At 42.1% G+C, this 24516-nt stretch overlaps 1 protein-coding gene and 1 long non-coding RNA gene across 11 annotated transcripts in view; one reads left to right on the forward strand and one right to left on the reverse strand.

The window, feature by feature from the left end:
- The window catches only part of LOC148883861 (uncharacterized), an 18520-nt gene extending 13914 nt beyond the window's left edge, over positions 1-4606 (forward strand). For 2 of the 6 annotated variants that reach the window (XR_016118474.1, XR_016118478.1), the window contains exons 3-4: positions 2875-4347; positions 4413-4536. This is a non-coding gene — a long non-coding RNA (uncharacterized LOC148883861). Of the gene's footprint in view, positions 1-2874; positions 4348-4412 lie in introns of all 6 variants that reach the window. The other 4 variants (XR_016118475.1, XR_016118477.1, XR_016118479.1 and 1 more) reach the window with 4 other exon arrangements.
- LOC148883862 (hormonally up-regulated neu tumor-associated kinase) overlaps positions 4034-24516 on the reverse strand; it is a 24898-nt gene continuing 4415 nt past the window's right edge. The window contains exons 4-16 of one of the 5 annotated variants that reach the window (XM_089022076.1): positions 17650-17716; positions 15139-15158; positions 12269-12314; positions 11333-11570; positions 10368-10490; positions 10128-10297; positions 8661-8716; positions 8437-8578; positions 7937-8064; positions 7738-7873; positions 6143-6311; positions 5749-6016; positions 4034-4998 (exon numbers count right to left, since the gene is read on the reverse strand). In XM_089022076.1, the coding sequence (XP_088878202.1) occupies positions 4430-4998; positions 5749-6016; positions 6143-6311; positions 7738-7873; positions 7937-8064; positions 8437-8578; positions 8661-8716; positions 10128-10297; positions 10368-10490; positions 11333-11530 (1959 nt within the window). In that variant the 5' untranslated portion in view covers positions 11531-11570; positions 12269-12314; positions 15139-15158; positions 17650-17716 and the 3' untranslated portion in view covers positions 4034-4429. Of the gene's footprint in view, positions 4999-5748; positions 6017-6142; positions 6312-7737; positions 7874-7936; positions 8065-8436; positions 8579-8660; positions 8717-10127; positions 10298-10367; positions 10491-11332; positions 11571-12268; positions 12427-15138; positions 15159-17649; positions 17717-24516 lie in introns of those variants that run through there. The other 4 variants (XM_089022077.1, XM_089022078.1, XM_089022079.1 and 1 more) reach the window with 4 other exon arrangements.

A 24516-nucleotide genomic window follows, 5' to 3' on the forward strand; every position in this document is an offset into this window, starting at 1 on the left:
TTGGGCTAAAAACGCCCTTATGGTCGTTTTTCTTAGCTAAAAACGCCTTACTATACATGGTCGTTTTTTTGTGCTAAAAACGCCTTACTATACATGGTCGTTTTTTTCGGCTAAAAACGCCTTACTATACATGGTCGTTTTTTTCGGCTAAAAACGCCTTACTATACATGGTCGTTTTTTTGGGCTAAAAACGCCTTACTATACATGGTCGTTTTTTTGGGCTAAAAACGCCTTACTATACATGGGTTTTTTTTGGGCTAAAAACGCCTTACTATACATGGTCGTTTTTTTGGGCTAAAAACGCCTTACTATACATGGTTGTTTTTTTGGGCTAAAAACGCCTTACTATACATGGTCGTTTTTATCGGCTAAAAACGCCTTACTATACATGGTCGTTTTTCTCGGCTAAAAACGCCTTACTATACATGGTCGTTTTTCTCTGCTAGAAACGCCTTACTATACATGGTCGTTTTTTTGGGCTAAAAACGCCTTACTGGTCGTTTTTCTTAGCTAAAAACGGCTTACTATACATGGTCGTTTTTTTGTGCTAAAAACGCCTTACTATACATGGTCGTTTTTTTGTGCTAAAAACGCCTTACTATACATGGTCATTTTTTTCGGCTAAAAACGCCTTACTATACATGGTCGTTTTTTTTCGGCTAAAAACGCCTTACTATACATGGTTGTTTTTTTGGGCTAAAAACGCCTTACTATACATGGTCGTTTTTTCTTGGCTAAAAACGCCTTACTATACATGGTCGTTTTTTTGGGCTAAAAACGCCTTACTATACATGGTCGTTTTTTTGGGCTAAAACGCCTTACTATACATGGTCGTTTTTCTCGGCTAAAAAACGCCTTACTATACATGGTCGTTTTTCTCGGCTAGAAACGCCTTACTATACATGGTCGTTTTTTTTTTGGCTACAAACGCCTTACTATACATGGTTGTTTTTCTTAGCTAAAAACGCCTTACTATACATGGTCGTTTTTTTTGGCTACAAACGCCTTACTATACATGGTTGTTTTTCTTAGCTAAAAACGCCTTACTATACATGGTCGTTTTTTTGTGCTTAAAACGCCTTACTATACATGGTCGTTTTTCTCGGCTAAAAACGCCTTACTATACATGGTCGTTTTTTTGGGCTAAAAACGCCTTACTATACATGGTCGTTTTTCTTAGCTAAAAACGCCTTACTATACATGGTCGTTTTTTTGGGCTAAAAACGCCTTACTATACATGGTCGTTTTTATCGGCTAAAAACGCCTTACTATACATGGTCGTTTTTCTCGGCTAAAAACGCCTTACTATACATGGTCGTTTTTTTTGGGCTAAAAACGCCTTACTATACATGGTCGTTTTTTTGGGCTAAAAACGCCTTACTATACATGGTTGTTTTTCTTAGCTAAAAACGCCTTACTATACATGGTCGTTTTTCTTAGCTAAAAACGCCTTACTATACATGGTCGTTTTTTTGGGCTAAAAACGCCTTACTATACATGGTCGTTTTTTGTGCTAAAAACGCCTTACTATACATGGTCGTCGTTTTTCTCGGCTAAAAACGCCTTACTATACATGGTCGTTTTTTTGGGCTAAAAACGCCTTACTATACATGGTCGTTTTTCTTATGGCTAAAAACGCCTTACTATACATGGTCGTTTTTTTGGGCTAAAAACGCCTTACTATACATGGTCGTTTTTCTCGGCTAAAAACGCCTTACTATACATGGTCGCCTTACTATACATGGTTTTTTTGGGCTAAAAACGCCTTTTTTCGTTTTTCGGCTAAAAACGCCTTACTATACATGGTCATTTTTTTGGGCTAAAACGCCTTACTATACATGGTCGTTTTTCTCGGCTAAAAACGCCTTACTATACATGGTCGTTTTTCTCGGCTAAAAACGCCTTACTATACATGGTCGTTTTTTTGGGCTAAAAACGCCTTACTATACATGGTTGTTTTTCTTAGCTAAAAACGCCTTACTATACATGGTTGTTTTTCTTAGCTAAAAACGCCTTACTATACATGGTCGTTTTTCTTAGCTAAAAACGCCTTACTATACATGGTCGTTTTTTTGTGCTAAAAACGCCTTACTATACATGGTCGTTTTTTTGGGCTAAAAACGCCTTACTATACATGGTTGTTTTTCTTAGCTAAAAACGCCTTACTATACATGGTCGTTTTTTTGTGCTTAAAACGCCTTACTATACATGGTCGTTTTTCTCGGCTAAAAACGCCTTACTATACATGGTCGTTTTTTTTGGGCTAAAAACGCCTTACTATACATGGTCGTTTTTCTTAGCTAAAAACGCCTTACTGTATACATGGTCGTTTTTTTGGGCTAAAAACGCCTTACTATACATGGTCATTTTTTTGGGCTAAAACGCCTTACTATACATGGTCGTTTTTCTCGGCTAAAAACGCCTTACTATACATGGTCGTTTTTCTTAGCTAAAAACGCCTTACTATACATGGTCGTTTTTTTGGGCTAAAAACGCCTTACTATACATGGTCGTTTTTTTGGGCTAAAAACGCCTTACTATACATGCTCGTTTTTCTCGGCTAAAAACGCCTTACTATACATGTTCGTTTTTCTCGGCTAAAAACGCCTTACTATACATGGTCGTTTTTCTCGGCTCGAAACGCCTTACTATACATGGTCGTTTTATGGGCTTAAAAACGCCTTACTATACATGGTTGTTTTTTTTGGGCCAAAAACGCCTTACTCTACATGGTCGTTTTTTTGGGCTAAAAACGCCTTACTATACATGGTCGTTTTTCTCGGCTAAAAACGCCTTACTATACATGGTCGTTTTTTGGGCTAAAAACGCCTTATTATACATGGTCTTTTGAAGCTGTCTTTTTGCCTTCCACAGGCGAAGAGAAACTTGAAGCGGTCGCATCTGCCGTGAGTATGTTTCGAGCTATGGTTGCCCAGGTGCAAGGTTTGTGCTTGTACCACTACACCAAGGGGGAAGGAATGACGTTGCATGCGGCACTCATATTTGACAATCTCACTAAAACACTTTTTATATATTTTAATGAGTTATAAGTTACTTTCTTCACCCTTTCATTCATGGCTCTTCATCCTCCCACATCATGAACGATGTTCAGGACGACCCAATGCAACTTCAAACTGATCATCGTGGGTAGGACCCATCTGACACTTGGCCATCTAAACCAACATTTATTCTCTCACCGGGTGGGGATTTGAACCCACACCGCCTGCACCCAACGCAGGAGAGTGTACCGCTACACTACCGGTGACTGTGGGATGCTGTGCATTTTGGTCATATTTGATACCAACAACAGAAGTTTTCCAGGAAAAAGTAAGTGTTTCAAGTTGAATTTTCACAATATTAGCACGTGGGGTTCGAACCCACTTTTCACACATCAAATGTCAGTGGTTGTACCATTACACTAGCAGTGACTGAAAACGGTGGAGGTCCTTGGCAATATTCGATACCAGCAACAGAGGTTTCCCAGGAAAAAGTAACCAAATGTCACAAGTGCTATTTTCACAATGTCAATGTGCGGGGTTTGAACCCACTTTGCCTGCACCTACTGTCAGCGAGTGTACCACTACGCTAGCAATGACAGTGAGTGATGGAGGTCCTTGTTCATATTCGATTCCAACAACTGAGGTTTTGCAGGAAAAAGTGACAGTGTTACAAGGGCAATTTTCACAATGTCAGTGTGTGGGGTTTGAAACCACCTTGTCTGCACCCAATGTTTATGAGTGTACCACTACACTAGCAATGACCATGAATGGTCGTCGTTCATAATCGATACCAACAACAGAGGTTTCGCAGGAAAAAGTGACAAAGTGTTACAAGTGCAATTTTCACAATGTCAACGTGTGGGGTTTGTGACTCACCTGGCTTGTGATCGTGGGAGACGTCATGGCTTCCTGGACTTGAAGTCTACCAGTTGATGAATGCGCACACAATGGAAGAGAACCGAAGTTTTAGTGTACATAAATTGACACATCCCAGTTCGAAAAGCAGGTTTAAGCAAAAATTTGACCAAGATAAATCCTTTTTATAACTGACATTTATTTTAGAGAGTTAATTGATTTTTTTTTTAAGAAAGAACATTGATGGAGACACAATATATTCAAGAGCTATATCAATCAAGTTGACTTGATTTGTTTCTTCCAGGGCAAAAAAAGGCATGTTCTTGGGCATGATTATGAGCACATACCTGCATTGCAATTTGGAGCATATTACACGAGCATGTACCCCGAAAGTGAGCAATGTATGTGCATATTGGACATTCTCTCCAGTGGCGTTGTGCAGGTCCACCATCACCTCGGCAATGAAGCCCTTGTTCATCATCTTGCCCACCAGGTAATGTCTTGACATTTTAAATTCTGTCCATGTGGTTTATTTTTTCTTATCCTCATGACTGTCAGCCACTTTTTTTGTAGTGTCAGCAGTTCATAGTGCGGAGTTTTGTCTCTGTCTTGCGTCGAAGTGTGGTGGGGAGCAGCGGCAGATTAAGTTCGGTCATCCGTCGCAGCGGAGTCCAGTGCAACTTTGCTCCAGAGTTCCTCTTGGTTCCTGTCGCGTGCCCGCCTTTCTGAGCCAATGTGTATTTCTGCAAGGGGCAAGTTGAAGTTTTGGATCCACTCACTTGCAATGCAACGGGCTCAAACAGGCTTTGTGGGACCCACAAAACCTCCCCCCCTTGTCCGTCTTTCAACCTCTGGTTGGGTAGGTGCGGCAGCAGTCTGGGCGGAGCGCCCTGCGTGGTTTCCAGGTGCATCTTGGGAGAAGAGATGCTTTTCCGTGATGCATCAAACTTCAGGAGGCCCCCCACTAGACCGTCCGACCGCGCGGTCCTGACGTCCTGGCGCCCCAGTTGGAGGGGCACTGGGTCACCATAGTCTCCAACTGGATCGGCGTGCAAGGCGGTATGGCAAGGGGCGGAGTCACACGGGTGCAATACAGAGGTTTTGGGAGGAGAAAGAGATCCCACTTGGTCTTTTGATGCCAACACTATCAGAAGAACAGGGATGAGAATTCTAAGCCGGTCTGCGAATTTCTGACTTTTTCAGACCAAAATGACCAGATAAAACTAAACATGTATTCTCGCTTTTTCGCTGTTCATTTCCTGTTTCGGCTTGTGTTGGCGGAAAGTGCAATTTTGATTGGATAATAGTGACGCCGATTGGCGGAAAGCGCCATTTTGATTGGATGATCTTGACTTAGGTGCCGTTGATGTCGCAACAGCCCCCTTTTGAATAAGCGGACATGTAAAAAAAATCTACTTGAATGGTCAGAAGGATTCGCCTTTGTGGAGAGAACAGGCTCTAATTTGCAATGAAACAATACCATCGATGAAACAGTCGAATGTCAGTGGCACTATGACAAGCTCCATGCTAACGTTAGCATCAATATACTTCTGTGAGAGGCAGCAGAAAGCAAGTGTGCAAGCTAATGAGCAGTGTGCAGGCTAGCTAGCAGTAATCTTGCGTATGTACCCAGCAAATTGACTTTTATTCCGATCGTTTGGCTGGATTTTTACCAATCATGAGGATTAGAAAACCATTCATATTAATGGTGAGTATTATCACAAAGTTAGTTTAAATACATTCTGACATTTTGTTGAAATCACATTAATAAATATATATAAGCATGTGAGTGTGTCACCTTTTTTTCAAGACTTTTTTCTCATTTGTCATGCTCATGACTGGAAGAATCATCAGTAGTCATAAAAAAAATAACATATTTGGATGGCTGATGTACCGTCAGGAAGAAGTCGAGTGTCTCTCTTATGCAGGATGGCGACATCGTCGTCAATCATGGCCTTAGGTGGCGGTGAGGGTTTGATAGTGCGGAGGGAGGAAGACGCCCCTCCCTTGTCCCCCTCAACCCCCTCATCATCATCATCAGCACCCCGACCTTGTCGCCGTGGAGGATTCTGCGGTCTGGTTCTGCCGCACCGCCGTTCTCCTACTTGTTTGTTTTCCTTGAGATGTCTGCACGCCGTCTTTTTCTTCTTGACGGCATCATTCTGACAAGACGTTTAAAAAAAATGGGCTAACCAAACTGACAAGATACCTAAGGTGATCAATTAACTAACCAACTCATGAACTAACTGATGTAGGCACTGCCAAATTATCTCGCTTGTTGATCTAACCTTGATGCATCGACGGCTCCTTTTCATTTTGGCGAGCAGCAAGTGGTAGACGGCCATGACAGCACAGGGCCGGTTGTCGATGAGCGTGCGCGTGACCTCCGAAGTCAAGCAGCCCAGCGTGTCCGTCATGTACGCCAGCACTGACGGTTCCAGATCTTCAACGCGGAGCCTTCATGTAACACAAAAGCTGTCAAGCTGACGACACCAATATAGTTTTCAGTGCTTTGGCCTGATCGTGAAGGCGCTGGGCAGGTTCGATTGACAGTGTTAAACAAAAGCAGAAATGTTATTGGAAAAAACACACATACACACAAATCAATCTACTGTTAATGGAAGTTGTTTATGTGGGACAGGAGATGTGAGACAATCTCTTTTCGTCAATGGATGCTACAGCTGCGTGTTTGCTTTCAACATTTAGCTTGTAGTCGACGTGCACATTCCACAATGATGTCCCTATCCACTGGTGAAGAGACGCTTTGATCCTCTCCGCTTTCATCTGGAACTGCTTTATGTAACAAAGAGGGTACAGAAAGTGCTTAAGAATGAATGTCTCTCTGTGTCTTTGTGTTGTCATGTTATTTGTTATTTAGTTGTTTTTTTTTTGTTCTTTTGACTTCAAGACGGCGCCGCGAGAGTGGCTGCCTTTCCAGCAGCTCCTGTGTTTTGCTTTTCTACTTTCATTTCTTTCATAACTTTGCTGCTGTGAAATGTAAATTTCTCCACTGCGAGACTAATAAAGGCCAATCCAATCCAATCCAATCCATCCTCGAGAGACACAACCAATCCGGAAGAAAATCCAAGATGGCGCTCAAGTAGGCAGCCGTCAGCAAGTGCTCTGCCGAGCCTTGCTTTTGCTTGTTTTGTGTTTTCTTTTTGTCACTTTATGTTGTGTGTCATGTGGAACAGATACTGATTGTTTTTCATCATTTTTGGCCAAGAAATTCATCAAAGAGGGGACTGTTGAGTGGTTGTGCCTTTTCGGCAACTGAAATATGCCAGCACTGTTTTTTCATTGCCATCGCTGGACATCCCTGACAGCGATGAGAAGAAAGGGTCGTCAGTGCAGAGCGCTGATGCGTATGTGGAACTGTCGCGGCTTGGAATTGAAGCGGATTTAGGTGGGACAGAAGATGTGAGACAATCTCTATTTGTCAATGGATACTACAGCTACGTGTTTCCTTTGAACATTTAGTTTGTAGAAGATGTGCACATTTAACCATTTCACATCCCTGATCCACTGGTGAAAAGGACACGTCGGTCCTCTCCTCTTTCATCTAGAACTGCTTCATGCAACAAAGAGGGCGCATAAAGTGCTTAAAGTATGACTGTGTCTTTAAAATGTCATATTTTGTTATTTTGTTTTTTTTGTTCTTTTGACTTCTAGATGGTACCGCGAACGTGGCTGCCTTTACAGCAGCTCCTGTATTTTGTTTGTCTACTTCTTCCTTTCCTTTCCTCTTTCTTCCATCACTTTGCTGCTGTGAAATGTACATTTCTCCACTGCAAGACTAACAAAGGTTAATCCAATCTAATCCAAATGAAGAGATTTGGGCTTCAGCTGTCCCTGACCACCCGCCACAGCATAGCGCCCAAACCTGTTGTTGTGCGACAGCGTGTTTAGCGGCCTCTTGGCATAGCCTTCGTTGATCCAGCCCCCCTCCATGGCGGCTCGGACGCTGGGTCTTTTGTCAGGGTCAGGTTCCAGCAGAGACAGCACGAACATCACCGCACCTGTCGGACACATCACTGGAAATGTCACCTGGTTAGAGGAAATAGGATGTTGCTGTTGCAGACCTTTGCTGATGTCATCTGGCATGTGTGCGATGTCGCCGTCCACCATTTTGTTGTGCAGATTTTTGATGTTGAATGGCTCCACGGTGAAGGGCAATGTGCCGGTTAGCATGGCGAACACGCTCACGCCTCTAACGCACATGTACACATGTCACTCACGATTGGTCAATTGCTCTTGAGGGCATGCAACTAATACACAGGTGAACAGTATGTATAATAACTGAAGTTGTTTCGACCAAGGGTGTCAAAGTCATTTTTTTTGCGGTGGGCCACATTATAGTTACGGTTTCCTTTCGGGGGCTATTGTTAATTTGGAGAAGCCATCTCATCCACATCTTATATATAGAGTGCACAACAAAATTTTCCAAGTCTGATTTGCTTTCGCTATAAAAGGATGTAGTGGGCCAGATTTGGCCCCCGGGCCGTGAATTTGACACCTCTGTTTTAGACAGTACATCATAGCGCTGTATTTTTTAAAATAATGTGATAATGGCGTGACTTACACGGACCACACGTCCACTTTGGGTCCATACTTCCTGTGGGCGAGGAGCTCAGGGGCGGCGTAGGCGGGGCTGCCGCACTGGGTGCTGAGTAGTTCCGGAGGCAACGACTCCGGCCTGGGCAGAGTGTTGCTCAGGCCGAAATCTGCAAGCGGAAAGGGAAAATAAAGACGCAACACCTTCCCTTACAACACGTTCATGTTCACTGTTGTGTTTTCGGGACGTACCCACGATCTTGATGTTGTTGTGTTCATCCAGGAGGAAGTTCTCAATTTTCAAATCTCTGACATCAAGGACAACACAAGGATTGCAGTCATCATCAGTTTTTTTGCAGGAATGCCAATTATCTATTCAAGCTGAGGGGGTCTAATGTGCGGGGTAAGAATGACTCACATCGCATGTCATTTTACCCCCCCCCCCCCACTAAGTTTATTCATCTCAAAAGCAGATGCTCAAAAACTGGACAAAAGGAAAAAAAGAACTGAGGAAGGAGCCGCCATTAAGGGGGGGCAGCAGTAAAACTACTCAACGTGGGGGAGCAGGAAGTGGGTTTCAGTGCAAAATTTCCCTTTATTTCCATTTTAATCATGCATGTGTGTGTGTGTGTGTGTGTGTGTGTGTGTGTGTGTGTGTGTGTGTGTGTGTGTGTGTGTGTGTGTGTGTGTGTGTGTGTGTGTGTGTCGTCATTGAGGGACTTCATTAGAGAGGAAGTCAGTGATGTCGTGATGATGTGTGAATCATGGCGCTGACGCAGCATGATGAGGTCATTGCCTGGTAATCACATTCCCACCTTTGGAGCAGCCAAACCTTGTAAAAACTGGGCACTGTTGCACTTTGTGTGTGTGAGCCAAAGTCACACCTAGTTGCACAACCCAGCCACACTTTTCTGCATTTGAATTTCGTCGCATGTGTGCATGCACGCTCATCATTGGCAGGAAGTAATGTTGCATGAGAACGTTGTTACGGTTCTGAGGTGGTTTTTTTTCTTTCTTTTTCCTGACGACTTTTACATCCTACATTTGAAAACTTTTTTGAAAAAAAGTAACCTTTTTTTTTAACTCCATCTACAATCGATTTACAATAGAGTGGCTACACCGGTCCCTCATTTCATGCTTTTGTTAACTCATTCGTTGCCATTCCCAAATTTATTTGGGAATTTAAAGGTGTGACGAGGAGCGCCATTCACGAATTTGTTGGGGTTTTGGTTTTTCATGCAGGGGTTAGCGGATAAAGCGCTGGTCAAACCTCTGTCAATGTTTTTTCACTTCCCCAAGGGGGCAGCATTTGCCTTTTGTCCATGTTCGTACTTTGATATGTCTTAAGCTGTTGTTAAAGCACAACAGTATATAAATCAACATGTATTGAATTTCGTACAGCTGCCCCCATTTCAAGCTCAGATGGACGCCAGACCCATATAACTTAGGAATTAACTCTTTTTTTTCTCATGAAGGAAGAAATTTTAAGGTTTCTTACACTGAATTGAATGTTTATGTAGTCCTGAAACTCAATATTCTGTGGGTCCAGCAATTTGAGTGAAAATGACCAAAACCCTGGCACTGGAGTGCACACATTTTTGCACATCGTCTGGCAGTGAATGTTTTAAGTACATGAAGGAGTTGAATGACCACTTTAACTTCCTTTTTTAGTGTTTGTAATGTTTTCCCTCATGGAATCTGTGTGTATGGTTGGATCACCTGTGCACGACGCCATGCTGGTGGAGGTGCGCCACCGCCGACAGGATCTGTCGGGCGTATCGTCGCACCTCCTTCTCCGGTAGACGCTTCCTGTCGCAGATACGCTCCATCAGGTCGCCGCCAGCACACAACTCCAGCACCATGTAGAAACTGTTCTCCGTCTCCAAGGTCTACATGTGCACACATGCAACCCACGTGACGTTAGGATTCCGTTTAAAATATTGCACATTAATGACTTACCTCCAGCAGGAGGACGACATTTGGGTGTCGTATCATCTGGTGGATGCGAGGCTCTCTCTTCATGTTCTTTTGAATGTAAAGGTCCTTGAGCGCTTTCTTCTTGTTAATCACCTTAATGGCCACCTCCACATACAAATATTACATGACCGTAAGTCAGGGGTTAAGTAGGTAATCAAGTCAAAGCAGGTTAACTCATTCACGACCAGGTGATGTGAAAAAATTTGTTTTTGTCATTGTCACTCAAATTCCAGGACCCACAAAATATTGAGTTTTAGGAATATATAAACATTCAATGCACCGTAAGAAACCTTCGACTCTCTTCTTTCATCAGAAAAAATAGTTAATTCTTAAGTTATATGTGTCTGGAGTTATAGGAGCTTGAAATGAGGGCGGCTCTGAAAAAATACAATGCAATACACACATATTGATTTATATAACGCTTTAACAAAAGTTGAAGCTGGAACAAAAGCGCTAACATGGACAAAAGGAAAATGCTGCCGCCTCGTGGGAGGGAAAAACATTGCCAGAGGTCTGACCGAAGCTTGAAATGCACCGCCCCACAAGAAAAAAACTAAACCCAAACGAATTCGGGAATGGCAGTGAATGAGTTAAGTCAACACCATGGTCTCATTTCAATGGGTGAACAAGGTGAAAGGTCATCAGATAAAAACACGGCTGTGGATTTGTTTGTTGCCATCCCAACGGGAACATGCAGACATTTTTGGGGGTGGGTGCTTAAGCCCCAGACAAAAACGGCTACCATTACCAACACTATTCATATACATAATCTATATTTTTTTAAATCATCTGCATTTATTTCAGCTAACTTGACCACCACCGAGTGACTGTGTTTGCGCATAGCCGCCCGCGTTGCAATATGGAACTTCACGATGCTCCTTTCATAATATTTGCATACACATCAGTTTCTCATGAAAGTGAGCAGAGTGTGTATATATATATCATACCTTCTCTCCAGTGGAGATGTGCAGGCCCACCATCACCTTGGCAAAGGACCCCTTGTTGATCATCTTGCCCACCAGGTAAGAACCAACCCGCTTGGTGTGTGGGAAGCTCCTCAATAGATCCTGGCAGGGGGCCGCCAAGAAGGCGGCCGGGCCTGCAGCCCCTGCGACTGCCTTATCCTTCACTGCGGCGCGCGGCATTGGGAAGCGCAGAGCATGATGCGGCGCCCGTGGTTAGTCGCTGAGGAGACATGCGAGAAAGCGGCGTTGAAGCTGCTGGTGGATCATTAACTCTTCTTTTCTGCTGGTGACATGCGACACCCTAATTATGCACCCCCCACCTACGCAGACACACATACACACACACACACACACACAGACCCCTGTGAACCGGTTCCCAAGAGTTACAAAATAACCACTCAGACGCTCTTACTTACCTGCTGATTTGTGTTTTGATTTATTTTTCCTTTTGGGAGGTGAAAAAGAGGAAGTCTGACCAAATTAATTATTGTTTCCCATTAAATAAGGCTGAAATATACATCTTTGCTTCCGATAGCCTGCTTTTGTGTTCACTCTCAAGTGCCTCATTGTCAACCACGAGTGTATGCATGTCACTCGTGGTAATTTGTTGAAACGTTTTTTTTTTTCTTAATTCAACTTGATGGCGGTTTATGAGCACACACCAAGGTGTCATGGCTGCTTCGGAGTGCCTCATTATTGTGAGAACAGGGTGTATGGTATATTAGTACAGTATATATTATTTAGTGTATACTAATGTGTAAGTTCAATGTCAATGTTGTATGTCAAGCAGCCGTTTAAAAGGGCTAGAGGGTACAATTGTGTTCGGTGGAAAACAGAGGTGAGGTTTCATGCTTTCAACCCCATCAGCAGGCGTGTGTGTGTGTGTGTGTGTGTGTGTGTGTGTGTGTGTGTACTCACGTGAGCACGAGGTGGGGTTCAGATTGCAGCGTTTCGTAATCACTCACTAGATGCTCCAATGTGCATTGTAACATGATACACACATAGGGACAGGGACACACACAAGCACGCACACACACAAACATACACATCTATACATTATTTATCTTTACATGTTTACATGCAATACAGATTCGACAGAAAAAGCATAAACTACACGTGATATTTAATATAGAAAATGGATTCATTTGGAACATTGCATAAATATTGTCGATTTGAAGCACCCACCACCCACACGCCATTTTAAATACAAAGCTTGTGGAAAATAGTTCTTTATGGTGAGTGTTTATTTGTTAAAGGTACGGATGTTAAAATAAAGCGCCATTGTACTGAATTGTATACATTAAAAAAATAACTGGGTGGCCTGTCCGCAATATTGCAATTGAGAAAGCATGTTGAAACTACAAATACAACTACTATTATGACTACTGCTGGGTAGCTAGAATAATATTTATTTAAGTTTTATGACTAATGTTTTTTTTGGTTTGTTCCATGTGTGCACATTATAGTGTTATGGTTAATCAGGAGATAACATATATTTTTTTTTTATTTCATGATATTTGAGATCTGCAATGATTTTTTTTTATCCCTAAATTGTCATCTTGGGAGTATTTCTCTATTAGCTGTTGAGTCGACTCAGACACGCTGTCACTGTCGTCCTCTAGCGGCCATAATGCAACACACGCGCTCCATCGAGAAATTTATATTTTACATCCACTGTGTGAGTTACTGTAAAAGCCCAACTTGATTTCAAATACTGTACACAGAAAAATAGACATAAAAATATAAATAATGATAAACGACGCGTGGGTAAAACAAACGTTTTATGGTTTAGAGTAAAAAAAAATCAAGGTATATGAGCGTTGTCATCTTTTTTTGTTTTTGCCGGCATGGCAGCAGGTCAATTCGATGAATGTAAATGCTTAAAATAATATACAGTAAAGTCTCGTTATATCGATATTCAAGGGAGTCCGAAAAAATATCGATATAACCGGGACTATCGATATATCCGACTCTGTTTGCATGTAATTTTCTCCGTGCGTGCATAGAAATAGTATCGATATATAACCGGGACTATCGATATATCCGATATCGATATAACGAGACTTTACTGTAATATAATATAATATAATATAATATAATATAATATAATATAATATAATATAATAGTCCGAGACTCAAACCAAACACTCCTCTTTCATCTAGAACTGCTTCATGTCACAAAGAGGGTACAGAAAGTGCTGAAGAATGAATTACTCTCTGTGTCTTTGTGTTGTCACATTATTTGTTATTATTATTATTATTTTTTTTTTACTTTATGTTACTTCCGGGTTGAGTGTGTGGCTGCCACTGCTGCCACTGCCACTGCTGACCCGCAGAAAAAAAGTATCATGTGACTGTAAAGTGTCCTTGAGAGTTTTGAAAGGCGCTTATAAATGAAATGTATTATTATTATTAGGATCTAATCTAATCTAATCTAAACTAATGTTTATAAATTGTTCTTAAGTAACCTCATCAACAAATCCACTCGCATTTAAGCAGACAATCCGGAAGAGTAAAAAAAGCACTGTGTGTGATGTCATTTCCTGTGTAGGCTCCTACTTTTATAAACAAAAATGAAACTCCTCCCTCCCTAGCTCACAACAAGGAATTTGGGAATTGTGAAGAGTGATGAGGTGGGAATATTGCCACGTTATTCTCGGAGAATGGAGCAGCCATTGTGGTCAGCTGTCTGTGTATTCCGCATACATCTGAACGTGCGTGTGAAAAAGTGCACGTGTGCCTGAATGTATGTGAGTGGGGATTTGAGTGTGCATGTGTGGGTTTTAAAGGACAACCTAAAATACCCAAAGCACGCAATATGATATTTTTAGTCAAATGCAAAACACCAATAAAAATGACTTAAAGTGTCCAAAATCTGCAAAAAATGGAGCTGCGAATTGGGCATTTTCAGAAAGTCCCGCCCCCAGTTCGTGACGTCACGCCAAGACGTCTTGTATTGCTAGTGAATCAAAACTATGGCTTCAGATTCGGAGAATATGCTTTCTTGTTCCACATCCAGTGATGAATATGATTCAAAGAGTTCTGAAGAGGAAAGCATACATGTTTGCAATCAATTAAAGAATTTATTTGTGCCATTTTGAGGCAACATTGGGGGAAAATCTCTCAACCAAAAGAAGAGGCACACAATGGCGACCTCCTGTGGCCACCTCCGTTTCCACAGGCTGATAAATTCCTTATATGGAGCTTGGACGCCTTCTTCTGGCCTTCTGGCGGCTTTTGGGTGCAACACGTGGTCCCCAGACCAAACAAGTACAGCAAAATACATTGACGTGATGGAAGGACCGCTACAATGCGTCTTTTTTACGGTCAGGGACGGTCCTTTAGTGACGTCACGTACGGACTTGTCACCAACTCAAAAACAAGACTTCCAGAATATTCAGCGCGAGTCTTAAAACGTAAAATCTAGCTATATGCGGTGGAATCTTTGTAAAATACACCCAGTAGACGTCATTTGAAGCCATTTTACAAATTTTGGACACAACTTGTCCGGAGACGTCGGTTGTCCTTTAAATGTGTGTATGTGACGGTCCAAGATGGTGCCCGAGCAGGCAGCGCGCGCACGCACACATCCTTACCATGCTTAAATGTCTTGCTTATTAAAGCAGAATGGGGTGCGGGTTTGCGCGTGTGCGCGCCAGGCACATGTGGGTTGAGCCGCCAGGAAATGACTGGTTCGCTTTACTCTTGTCATCACCTTCCAACACGTTTCTTTCACATTTCAATTTGGGGAACTGAGAAGCGCACATACACAGAACCCACTCGCTTACCCAAATCTGTCTCTCTCTCTCTGACACACACACACACACACACGGTCCACATTAGCAAAGATGCAGTTTTTACCTTCACAAACTTGCATGGAGTTGACACTAAAAAATATTGAATGTATATTTTTTAACACAATGTGAAGACAGGTGTATCTAATCAAGTGTATGATTTAGGAAAGTTGGTGTGAAGTGTGGATAATTATTTTTTTTTCTTCATGTTCCATTGCCCACCCTATTTGTTTGAGCTCATTGTATAGTGGCGCCTTGAGACACTATTTTAATTCCTTCTCTTAATCCATTGCAGTTAATTTATCCACTGCCATTCACAATTTTTTTTCGGGAATTAAAAATATGACGCAGAGCGTCATTCCCAAATTTGTTTTTGGTTTTGTTTTGTTTTTTTCTTGTATGGGTGCCGATAAAGCGCTGGCCATGGACTTTGGCAATGTTTTTTACTTTCCACAAGTGGGTAGCCTTTTTTCCATGTTCGTGCTTTGTGCCAGCTTCAGCTGTTGCTACAGCGCTATATGAACCAATATACAGTAAAGTCTCGTTATATCGATATTCAAGGGAGTCCGAAAAAATATCGACATAACCGGGACTATCGATATATCCGACCCTGTTTGCATGTAATTTTCTCCGTGCGTGCATAGAAATAGTATCGATATAACCGGGACTATCGATATATCCAATATCGATATAACGAGACTTTACTGTATATGTATTGCACTGTATTTTGGACCGCGGCCCTCATTTCAAGTTCATATAACTCCAGACTCATATAATTTAGGAATTAATTATTTTCTGATAAAAGAAGAGACTAAGGCTTCTAACGCTGTATTGAATGTTAATGTAGTCCTAATATTCTGTGGGTCCTGGAATTCGAGTGACAATAACAAAAACCCTGGCACTCGAGTGGACACATTTTTGCACATCGTCTGGCAGTGAATAAGTGAAGAAACATTTCCATTGCAAGTAACCCAGTTTACAGTAGAAGCCGTTATCATTTTGACGGTTCCGGGCAGATTATTGGATTGGATTGGATGTACCTTTATTCGTCTCACAGTGGAGAAATTTACATTTCACAGCAGCAAAGTTATATGAAAAGAAGAGGAAAGGATAAAAACAAGAAGAAAAATAAAATACAGGAGCTGCTGGAAAGGCAGCCACTCTCGTGGCGCCATCTTGAAGTTAAAAAAAAAACAACAACAAAATGATAGTACGTAGCTTGGTGCTTCTGATAGCGTGTCGGCCATTATTGTTTAAAAAAATTACCCGAAATATTCCCCACCTGAGGGAGTGGGCTTCTAATGCATAAGGTTGTCGCAAAAACTCAATGCCAATGAAGTGCTAAGTGTTGCTTTTTATGGGGAGGAAACATACTGGAACAGTGTGTGTATGTCACACACTCACACACGCACACACATAGAAACAGAGGCAGAATATGTTGTGAGTTACAACCTGTTCACTGATGAGAAGGCGCCTTAAGCTTTTTCCTCACAAGCTCATTAGCCCCTATGCGTCCTATAGTACATGCGTGTGTATGTTTTTGTGCGTGGGTGTGTTAATGTGCGTGCCTGTGTCAGAATCTGTTCCCAATTGGTAACTTTTAATTAGCCCCCCAAAAGCAAGACCCCCAGTTCACCATAAAAGCCACATTGAGTGACTCCCACGGAGCCCCGGCAAACTAGCACAAACACTCCATGTGGGAAGGTTGCTGTGATAAGGGCGATTCTTTTTAAAAGGCATTTCGTGCAAAATGCACGTTCCGCCATTTTCATCGCCATGTTGCTTGAGAATTCTTTTACAAGATCAACAATGGAGACAAAAAAACTGGGTCACACGTCCAACATGAAGTCCAAAATGGCGCCCGATTATGCAGGCGTCGGCAAGTGCTCTCACGAGCCTTGCTTTTTTGTTGTTTTTGTGCTTTCTTTTGTCACTTTGAGTTGATGAACATCAGACCAGAGCGTCAATACGTATGTGGAACTGTCGTGGCTTGGAATTGAAGCGGATTTACGTGGGACAGGAGATGGGTGACTGTTTCTTTTTGTCAATGGATGCTACAGCTTTGTTTTTGCTTTAAACATTTAGCTTGTAGCAGACGTACACATTTTTGCCATGACCTCACTGATCCACTGGTGAAAAGGACGTTTTGATCCTCTCCTCTTTCATTTAGAACTGCTTCATCCAGCAAAGAGGGTGCAAAAAGGGCTTAAGATTGTCTTTTGTGTTGTCACATCATTTGTTTTTCAGTTTTTTTTTTGTTGTTTTGACTTGAAGATGGCGCCACGAGAGTGGCTGCCTTTACAGGAGCTCCTGTATATTGTTTTTCTACTTCTTCCCTTTCCTTTTACTTTCATCACTTTGCTGCTGTGAAACGTAAATTTCTCTACTGCGAGACTAATAAAGGCTAATCCAATCCAATCTAATAAGCGGATCAATGCATTTTCACAGTTCGCTATCCTCATAGCAGTTGAATATCATTTGGTTGACTAATTTTGAATGAGGTACCTGCTAATGAAGAGCCCGGATGCATCTTCAATTCGTCTATCTTGGGGCATCAGCAATGTTGCAACACCTGATGGGGGTGGAAAGAATCACTTTACAAGAGTTGTGTACACATACAATATAACATGCGCTCTCTCTCTCTCTCTCTCTCTCTCTCTCTCTCTCTCTCTCTCTCTCTCTCTCTCTCTCTCTCTCTCTCTCTCTCTCTCTCTCTCTCTCTCTCTCTCTCTCACATACGTGTACACATCCGCATGCATGGACACACAAATAGAATTAGAGGGGAATATTGACGGAAGCTCCCCGTGAGACTTTTGTTGTGACTTGTGTATTTAAAAAAAAAACGTGTTTCTGTGAATAGCACGCTGTCAAGTGTACCCTCCCTTGTTAGTGTGTGTGTGTGTGTGTGTGTGTGTGTGTGTGTGTGTGTGTGTGTGTGTGTGTGTGTGTGTGTATGTGTGCTCATTAAGCACGTGTTATGTTGTTAATAGCACACCTAGTTGGCTGGCAAAAATCTGGCCGTTTAAAGGGCTTACAACTGTGCTTGTGTGCTTCACAAGGACCGGCTTGTGTGTGTGTGCGTGCGGGTGTGTGTGTGTGTGTGTGTGTGTGTGTGTGTGTGTGTGTGTGTGTGTGTGTGTGTGTGTGTGTGTGTGTGTGTGTGTGTGTGTGTGTGTGTGTGTGTGTGTGTGTGTGTGTGTGTGTGTGTGTCTCCAAGCACAACACAAGCTGTGTTTAAGGTAGTTGTATACAACTAAAAAAAAGTTAGAAATGAAAGGCAGTTGCAGGCTGCCGCCAACATGTCACTGCAGTGGCCGCCACCATCAAGTCCAAACAGTCAGGGCGTTTTAGCCAATAGGAAGCCCAAAGAAGGTGAAAAAAGCACAATGGCAGCAAATACTATACTGTTGTACATTTTATAATCATCCTGTAAAGGATAGCATTACAATTAAAGGACAACCGACGTCACTTTTTTGTTTCCTAACTGACATCAGAAAAATGTTTTATCGCATCTAAAATACCCAAAACACGCAGTATGATATTTTTATTCAAATGCAAAACACCAATAAAAATGACTTAAAGTGTCCAAAATCGGCAAAAAAATGAGCTGCAAATTGGGCATTTTCAGAAAGTCCCGCCCCCAGTTTGTGACGTCACGCCAAGACGTCTTGCATTGCTGGAGAATAAAAACAATGGCATCAGATTCAGAGAATTTGCTTTCTTGTTACACATCCAGTTATGAATATGATTCAAATAGTTCTGAAGAGGAAAGCATACATGTTTGCAATCGATTAAAGAATTTATTTGTGCCATTTTGAGGCAACATTGCGGGGAAATCTCTCACCCCAAAAAAGAGGCACAAAATGGTGTCCTCCTGTGGCCACCTCCATTTCCACCGGCTGATAAATTCCTTATATGGAGCTTGGATGACCTCTTCTGGCGCAACACGAGGTTTTCCGACCAAAAAAAGCATTGACGTAATGGAAGGATTGCTACAATGTGTCCTTTTTTTTCGGTCAGAGGCGTTCCTTCAGTGACATCACGTACGGACTCGTCAGCAACTCAAAAACAAGACTTACGGAGTATTCAGCACGAGTCTTAAAACGTAAAATCTAGCTATATACGGTGGAATCTTTGTAAAATACGCTCAGTAGAAGTCATTTGAAGACATTTTACAAATTATGGACACAACTTGTCCGGAGACGTCGGCTGTCCTTTAAACGAATCCACGATTATGTGGGGGTCTATGGTGTTGAAATGAAGGAATTTTCAGAGACAAAACCAAATTGCAGCACACAAAATTAAACATTATAACAAAAGTGCATCTTATATCTTATTACCAAATACGTTTGAAAATATAATATAAAACAAAATCTACCATATGAGCAAAACACCACTCCACTCACAACGCTCGCAGTGGCTAACCACATCTCTGTGCTCGACCCAACTCATCCGCTTATTTTGCAAAAGCAACATCCCCCTGCTAAATATCACCGCACGTTAACGAACGAATTTTAAGGTAACATTTAATTCGGGTGTGCAAAGAATCGTCCGCGGCATCCCATTGGAACGTTGGGTCTTTCTCTTGATGCCAGCTGGCTGTGCTAATGTGCTAATCTGCTGTTTAGTTCAACCAGATGGAGGAAGGGGGAGGAGGTGGGGAGGAAGTTACCTGCAGAGATCTCCTCTCATTAAAGCACAACATGGAATTTTTTTGCCCCAAAAGTTGGAAATAACCCATTTGAAGACTGCCGAGCAACAGGCAGCTGCCACATGCATTACAAAAGTCAACCAGAAGCCAAGTCATGTTGGGAAAATGGCAAAATAGCAACAATACTTATATGATAAAATAATGGATGCCGTTCAATAGTGTGTGTTACAAAGGTTGCATAAAACACAATGGGCACTTCAATGTCATAAATTCAACATATTGAAACAGTAATTTAGACAAATAGTTGACCTGCAGAAATCTCCCCTCCACAGGTTAGTTTTTAGCAGACGTGCACATTGCACCCTGACGTCCATGATCCACTGGTGAAAAGGACGCTTTGATCATCTCCTCTTTCATCTAGAACTGCTTCATATAACAAATACGTTAGAAAGTGCTTAAGAGTGATTGACTCTGTCTTTGTGTTGTCACAAAATCCAATCCAATCTGAATCCATCGTACGCGCCTTAACTCATTTACTGTCATTTTATTCGGGAATTAAAAATTCCCGAATAAAATCGCCATTCCCGAATTTTTTCATTTTTTTTTTTTTTTTTTTGCTTGGGTGCCAATAAAGCGCTGGCCATGCCCACTGGCAATGTTTTTTTTTTTCCACAAGGGGGCAGCATTTCCCTTTTTCCATGTTAGCGCTTTGTATTGCATTGTATTTTGGACAGTCACCCTCATGTCAAGCTAGCTTTCAATTTAGGAATTAACTCTGATGAAACAAGAGAGTCTAAGAATTCTTACGCTGTATTGAATGTTTGTGTCGTCCTAAAACTCAATATTCTGTAGGTCTTGGAATTCAAATGACAATGACAAAAACCCTGGCACTGGAGTGGACACATTGTCGCACATGTCTATGAGTCACTCTAATGACGCTACCTGATGAGAATTTGGATTTTTCTGGCATATAGAAAGGAAAGGTTTCAATGTGGGAAATTATTTTAGAAGGAACTACACAAGTTACTAAACTTGATCACGGACCAAATTCTACTCCATGTTGTGGTGCCACACCAAGACGGGCTGGAATTAGCATGCGGAAGGAGCCTCGTCCACACATTCTGTCGCCTTTCATGTGCAAACTCGGGTGATTTTTATTGTTGCATGTGCAACTTTTATGGCAAGTCAAGAAAAACGGCGTGTGATGTCCACGCCAACTTGCGAACGTCACGATCGCAGGAAGCTGGAGCGCTGTTGAGCCAAATCTTCAAAAGGTGTCTTGCTTTTGAAAAAAAGGCATCACGACGCCTTCCAAGCAGTGAAAAGTCAAGTTCGACCAGGTGCCTGCCTTGTTTTTTTTGTTCAAGGTGTTTCACATACTTATTTTGCCACACCAAAAATATCCGAGGGCGCTTATACAAGCCTGCAGATCGATTGCATAGTGAAAAAAAGCTGCCTCCCAATAATTTACTCTCCACAACAAACAAGTTAAAGATTTCGAAGGGCCATTCAAAAGGCGAATGAGATCAGGGATGTCGAAAAAAGTTCCACTCCAAAGCACACTCCTTGTAAATTCCACATCTTTGATATCATTTACAAGAGAGTTTTTGCACGCCGGTCTTGAGCGACAACCACTGCGCATCGTCCAAAGTTTATTTCAAGATGAAATAGTCAAGAACAAATGAATGCGCAGGTTGTAAAAAAAAACATTACAAAGCATCTGGATGAGGGGCGGGCTGCCAGGTAGCTGACGGGGCCGCCTCAGACCTCAGCGTGGTGCTGCTGTGGTGCTGTTTGGCTTATAACAAGGGCAACAGAAAGAAAACAGGTTTAAACATATAAATGGCGGGGGGCGGGGGGGATAGCAATAAAGTTAACTCATTCACTGCCATTTCCGAAGTTATTCGAGAATTGAAAATATGACGTAGGGCGCCATTCCCGAATTTGTTCTGGTTTTGTTTTTTACTTACGGGGGTGCCGATGAAGCGCTGCTCAGACCTCTAGCAATGATTTTTCCCTTCCACGAGGGGCAGCATTTCCCTTTTTTCATGTTAGCACTTCCAGTTCCAGCTTCAGCTGTTGCTAAAGCACTATATTAACCAATATGAATGTATTGTATTTTCCACATCCGCCCCCATTTCAAGGTCAGATACCGCCAGACATATCACTTAAGAATTAAGTCTTTCTGAAGAAAGAAGAGAGTCTAAGATTTCTTACGCTGCATTGAGTGCTTATGGCAGTCCTAAAACTAAATATTCTGCGTGTCTTGCAATTTGAGTGAAATTGACAAAAGCCCTGGCACTGGAGTGGACACATTTTGGGCACATCATCTGGCAATTAATGCGTTAAAGGGGGCGAGTTACTAATATTTTTTAAATGCCTGGATAGCCTTTTTCAGTCTTTTTCATGAGATTAAGGCAACAATGTGGCAAATTTAAGTATCCAATACGAACATCATTTGTATATGACCTGAAAACTAGGATGGGCCAAGATTCAGAGCAATTTTCAGGCAACAACCACTGAACCTCAGGATCTGAAAGACTTAAAAATAAAAAGTTAAATATAAATAACAAAGTGAAATAGGAAAAAGTTAGCATTTTATGGTAAAATTAATATTTTTGGGATGAAAAAAAAAAGAGTATGTATCTTGAAATAAAATGACATGAAAGTTGCAAACAAAAAAAACTAATTTTACACACACACACACACACACACACACACACACACACACACACACACACACACACGCACACGCACACACACACACACACACACACACACACACACACACGCACACGCACACACAAACACACACACACACACCGTATTTTCTGGTGTATAAGGCGCACCCCCAATGAATGGTGTGTTTTCAAACGTTTTCCATATATAGGCGCACTGGACTATAAGGCGTATCTTCAATGAATGAAAAATGTTTTCCAAAATGTATAACTATACTGTATAAAAGTCTTCCAAATACAAGGCACACCACATTATAAGGCACTACTGTAGAGGCTGGGGTTACGCACCACTTCTGCAAGGGGAAATGGAGTCGGTGGCTGCTGATGACCAGCTGCGGCTAAATATGACTTCACATACAAGGCACACCGGCGTATAAGGTGCAGGGTCATCTTTTGAAGAAAATCAAGGCTTTTGGGTACGCCTTATAAACCGGAAAATATGATATATTGTTTACAGTCTTTGCACAATCTACTGACACGCCGCAGTGTAAAAACTGAAACTCGGTCTCAGTTTTTGAAGCTTGGCGTAAAATATGATGGACTGTATGATTTTCTTCTCAACCGCAAAACCATAGTGTGATTGTCAGAGGACAACCAAATTGCCATAAAACCAGCGGTCATCTCGTGGAAATGATGATGTTCGGAGGTGCTTGGTGAACCGCAGATGAAATTCAAAATCCACTACGATCATGAAGCACATCTGACTGCAAGTCAGCATCTTTTCACCATCGTTTTCACACGCTGCTTTTCGGAAGACGGGCACGCCGCAGGCATCAAAAGATGGCGGATGGGAATATTTTCTTATTGTCATCACTTGTTGCATTCGTACCCCCGAAGGCCCGTTCACAGTGTGGTCCTGGACTGACCCCCGTATTCCCACTCGCCCCCCCAACTCCCTTTTAGACGTCTTTCATCTCGTCAAGATCGAATCCAAACACTCTGACTTCCCGTGCACTCATCTTTTATTAATCACATCTCAGCACCGCGTCGCCTGCTCGCACACACACATGCTAAAAAAATGCCTTGAGTGTTTCATAGCCGTCGCACCCCTGGGCTCGTTTAAGGCCTGAAGAGGTGTTGAAGAAGGATTAGTGAGCACACATGCACGCAACACACGCTAAACACGTGCAAGCCGAGCGGATATTCCGGGCGTTGTTGTTACAGGTGTGGAGTCATCGGGGGTCTCCATGCTGTGACCCCCGTTATCCCGGGAAGAGGGAGGAAGAGACGCTGGATGAAAAACACATTTCTCGCCCGGGGCCGTATCAGTGAGGACAAAACGAGCAGGGGAAAAAAAATCATTTGAGGCTTCGCGCGAAAGCAGAAAATGGACAGTTGTTTTTCCTTTTTTAACTTCTGCCTCATATTTAACTCGTTCACTGCCATTCACGAATTTATTCGGGAATTGAAAATACGACATAGAGCGCCATTCCCGAATTTGTTCTGGTTTTGCTTTTTCATGCTTGGGTGCCAATCAAGCGCTGGTCATGGCCTCTGGCAATGTTTTTTCCTTTCTACAAGGGGGCAGTATTTCCCTTTTTTCCATTTTAGTGCTTTGTTCTACATTAACCTATTGTTAAAGCGCTTTTTGGTCCAATATGCGTGTATTGAATTGTATTTTGGACACTCGCCCTCATTTCAAGCTCATATAACTCCAGACCCATATAATTTAGGAAGTAACTTTTTCTGATGAAAGAAGAGAGTCTTGCCCTTTCTTACGCTTCATTGAATGTTTATGTAGTCCTAAAACTCAATCTTTTGTGTGACCTGGAATTCGAGTGACAATGGCAAAAACCCTGGCACTTGAGTAGACACATTTTTGTCCATTTGGCAATGAATGAGTAATTGCTTTTTTTTTCTCTGAATATTTTGTATAATTGTTTTGTATATTTAGAGATTGAAGAAAAAAAATGCCCAGGAAATGCAAAAATGTGAGAAAACTATACAGGAAATAATACAGGACAGGATGTTATTGTCATATAA

Source organism: Hippocampus bargibanti, linkage group LG19 (assembly GCF_051943395.1).
Source record: "Hippocampus bargibanti isolate YZ-2025 linkage group LG19, ASM5194339v1, whole genome shotgun sequence".
In the NCBI taxonomy this organism is placed as follows: domain Eukaryota; kingdom Metazoa; phylum Chordata; class Actinopteri; order Syngnathiformes; family Syngnathidae; genus Hippocampus; species Hippocampus bargibanti.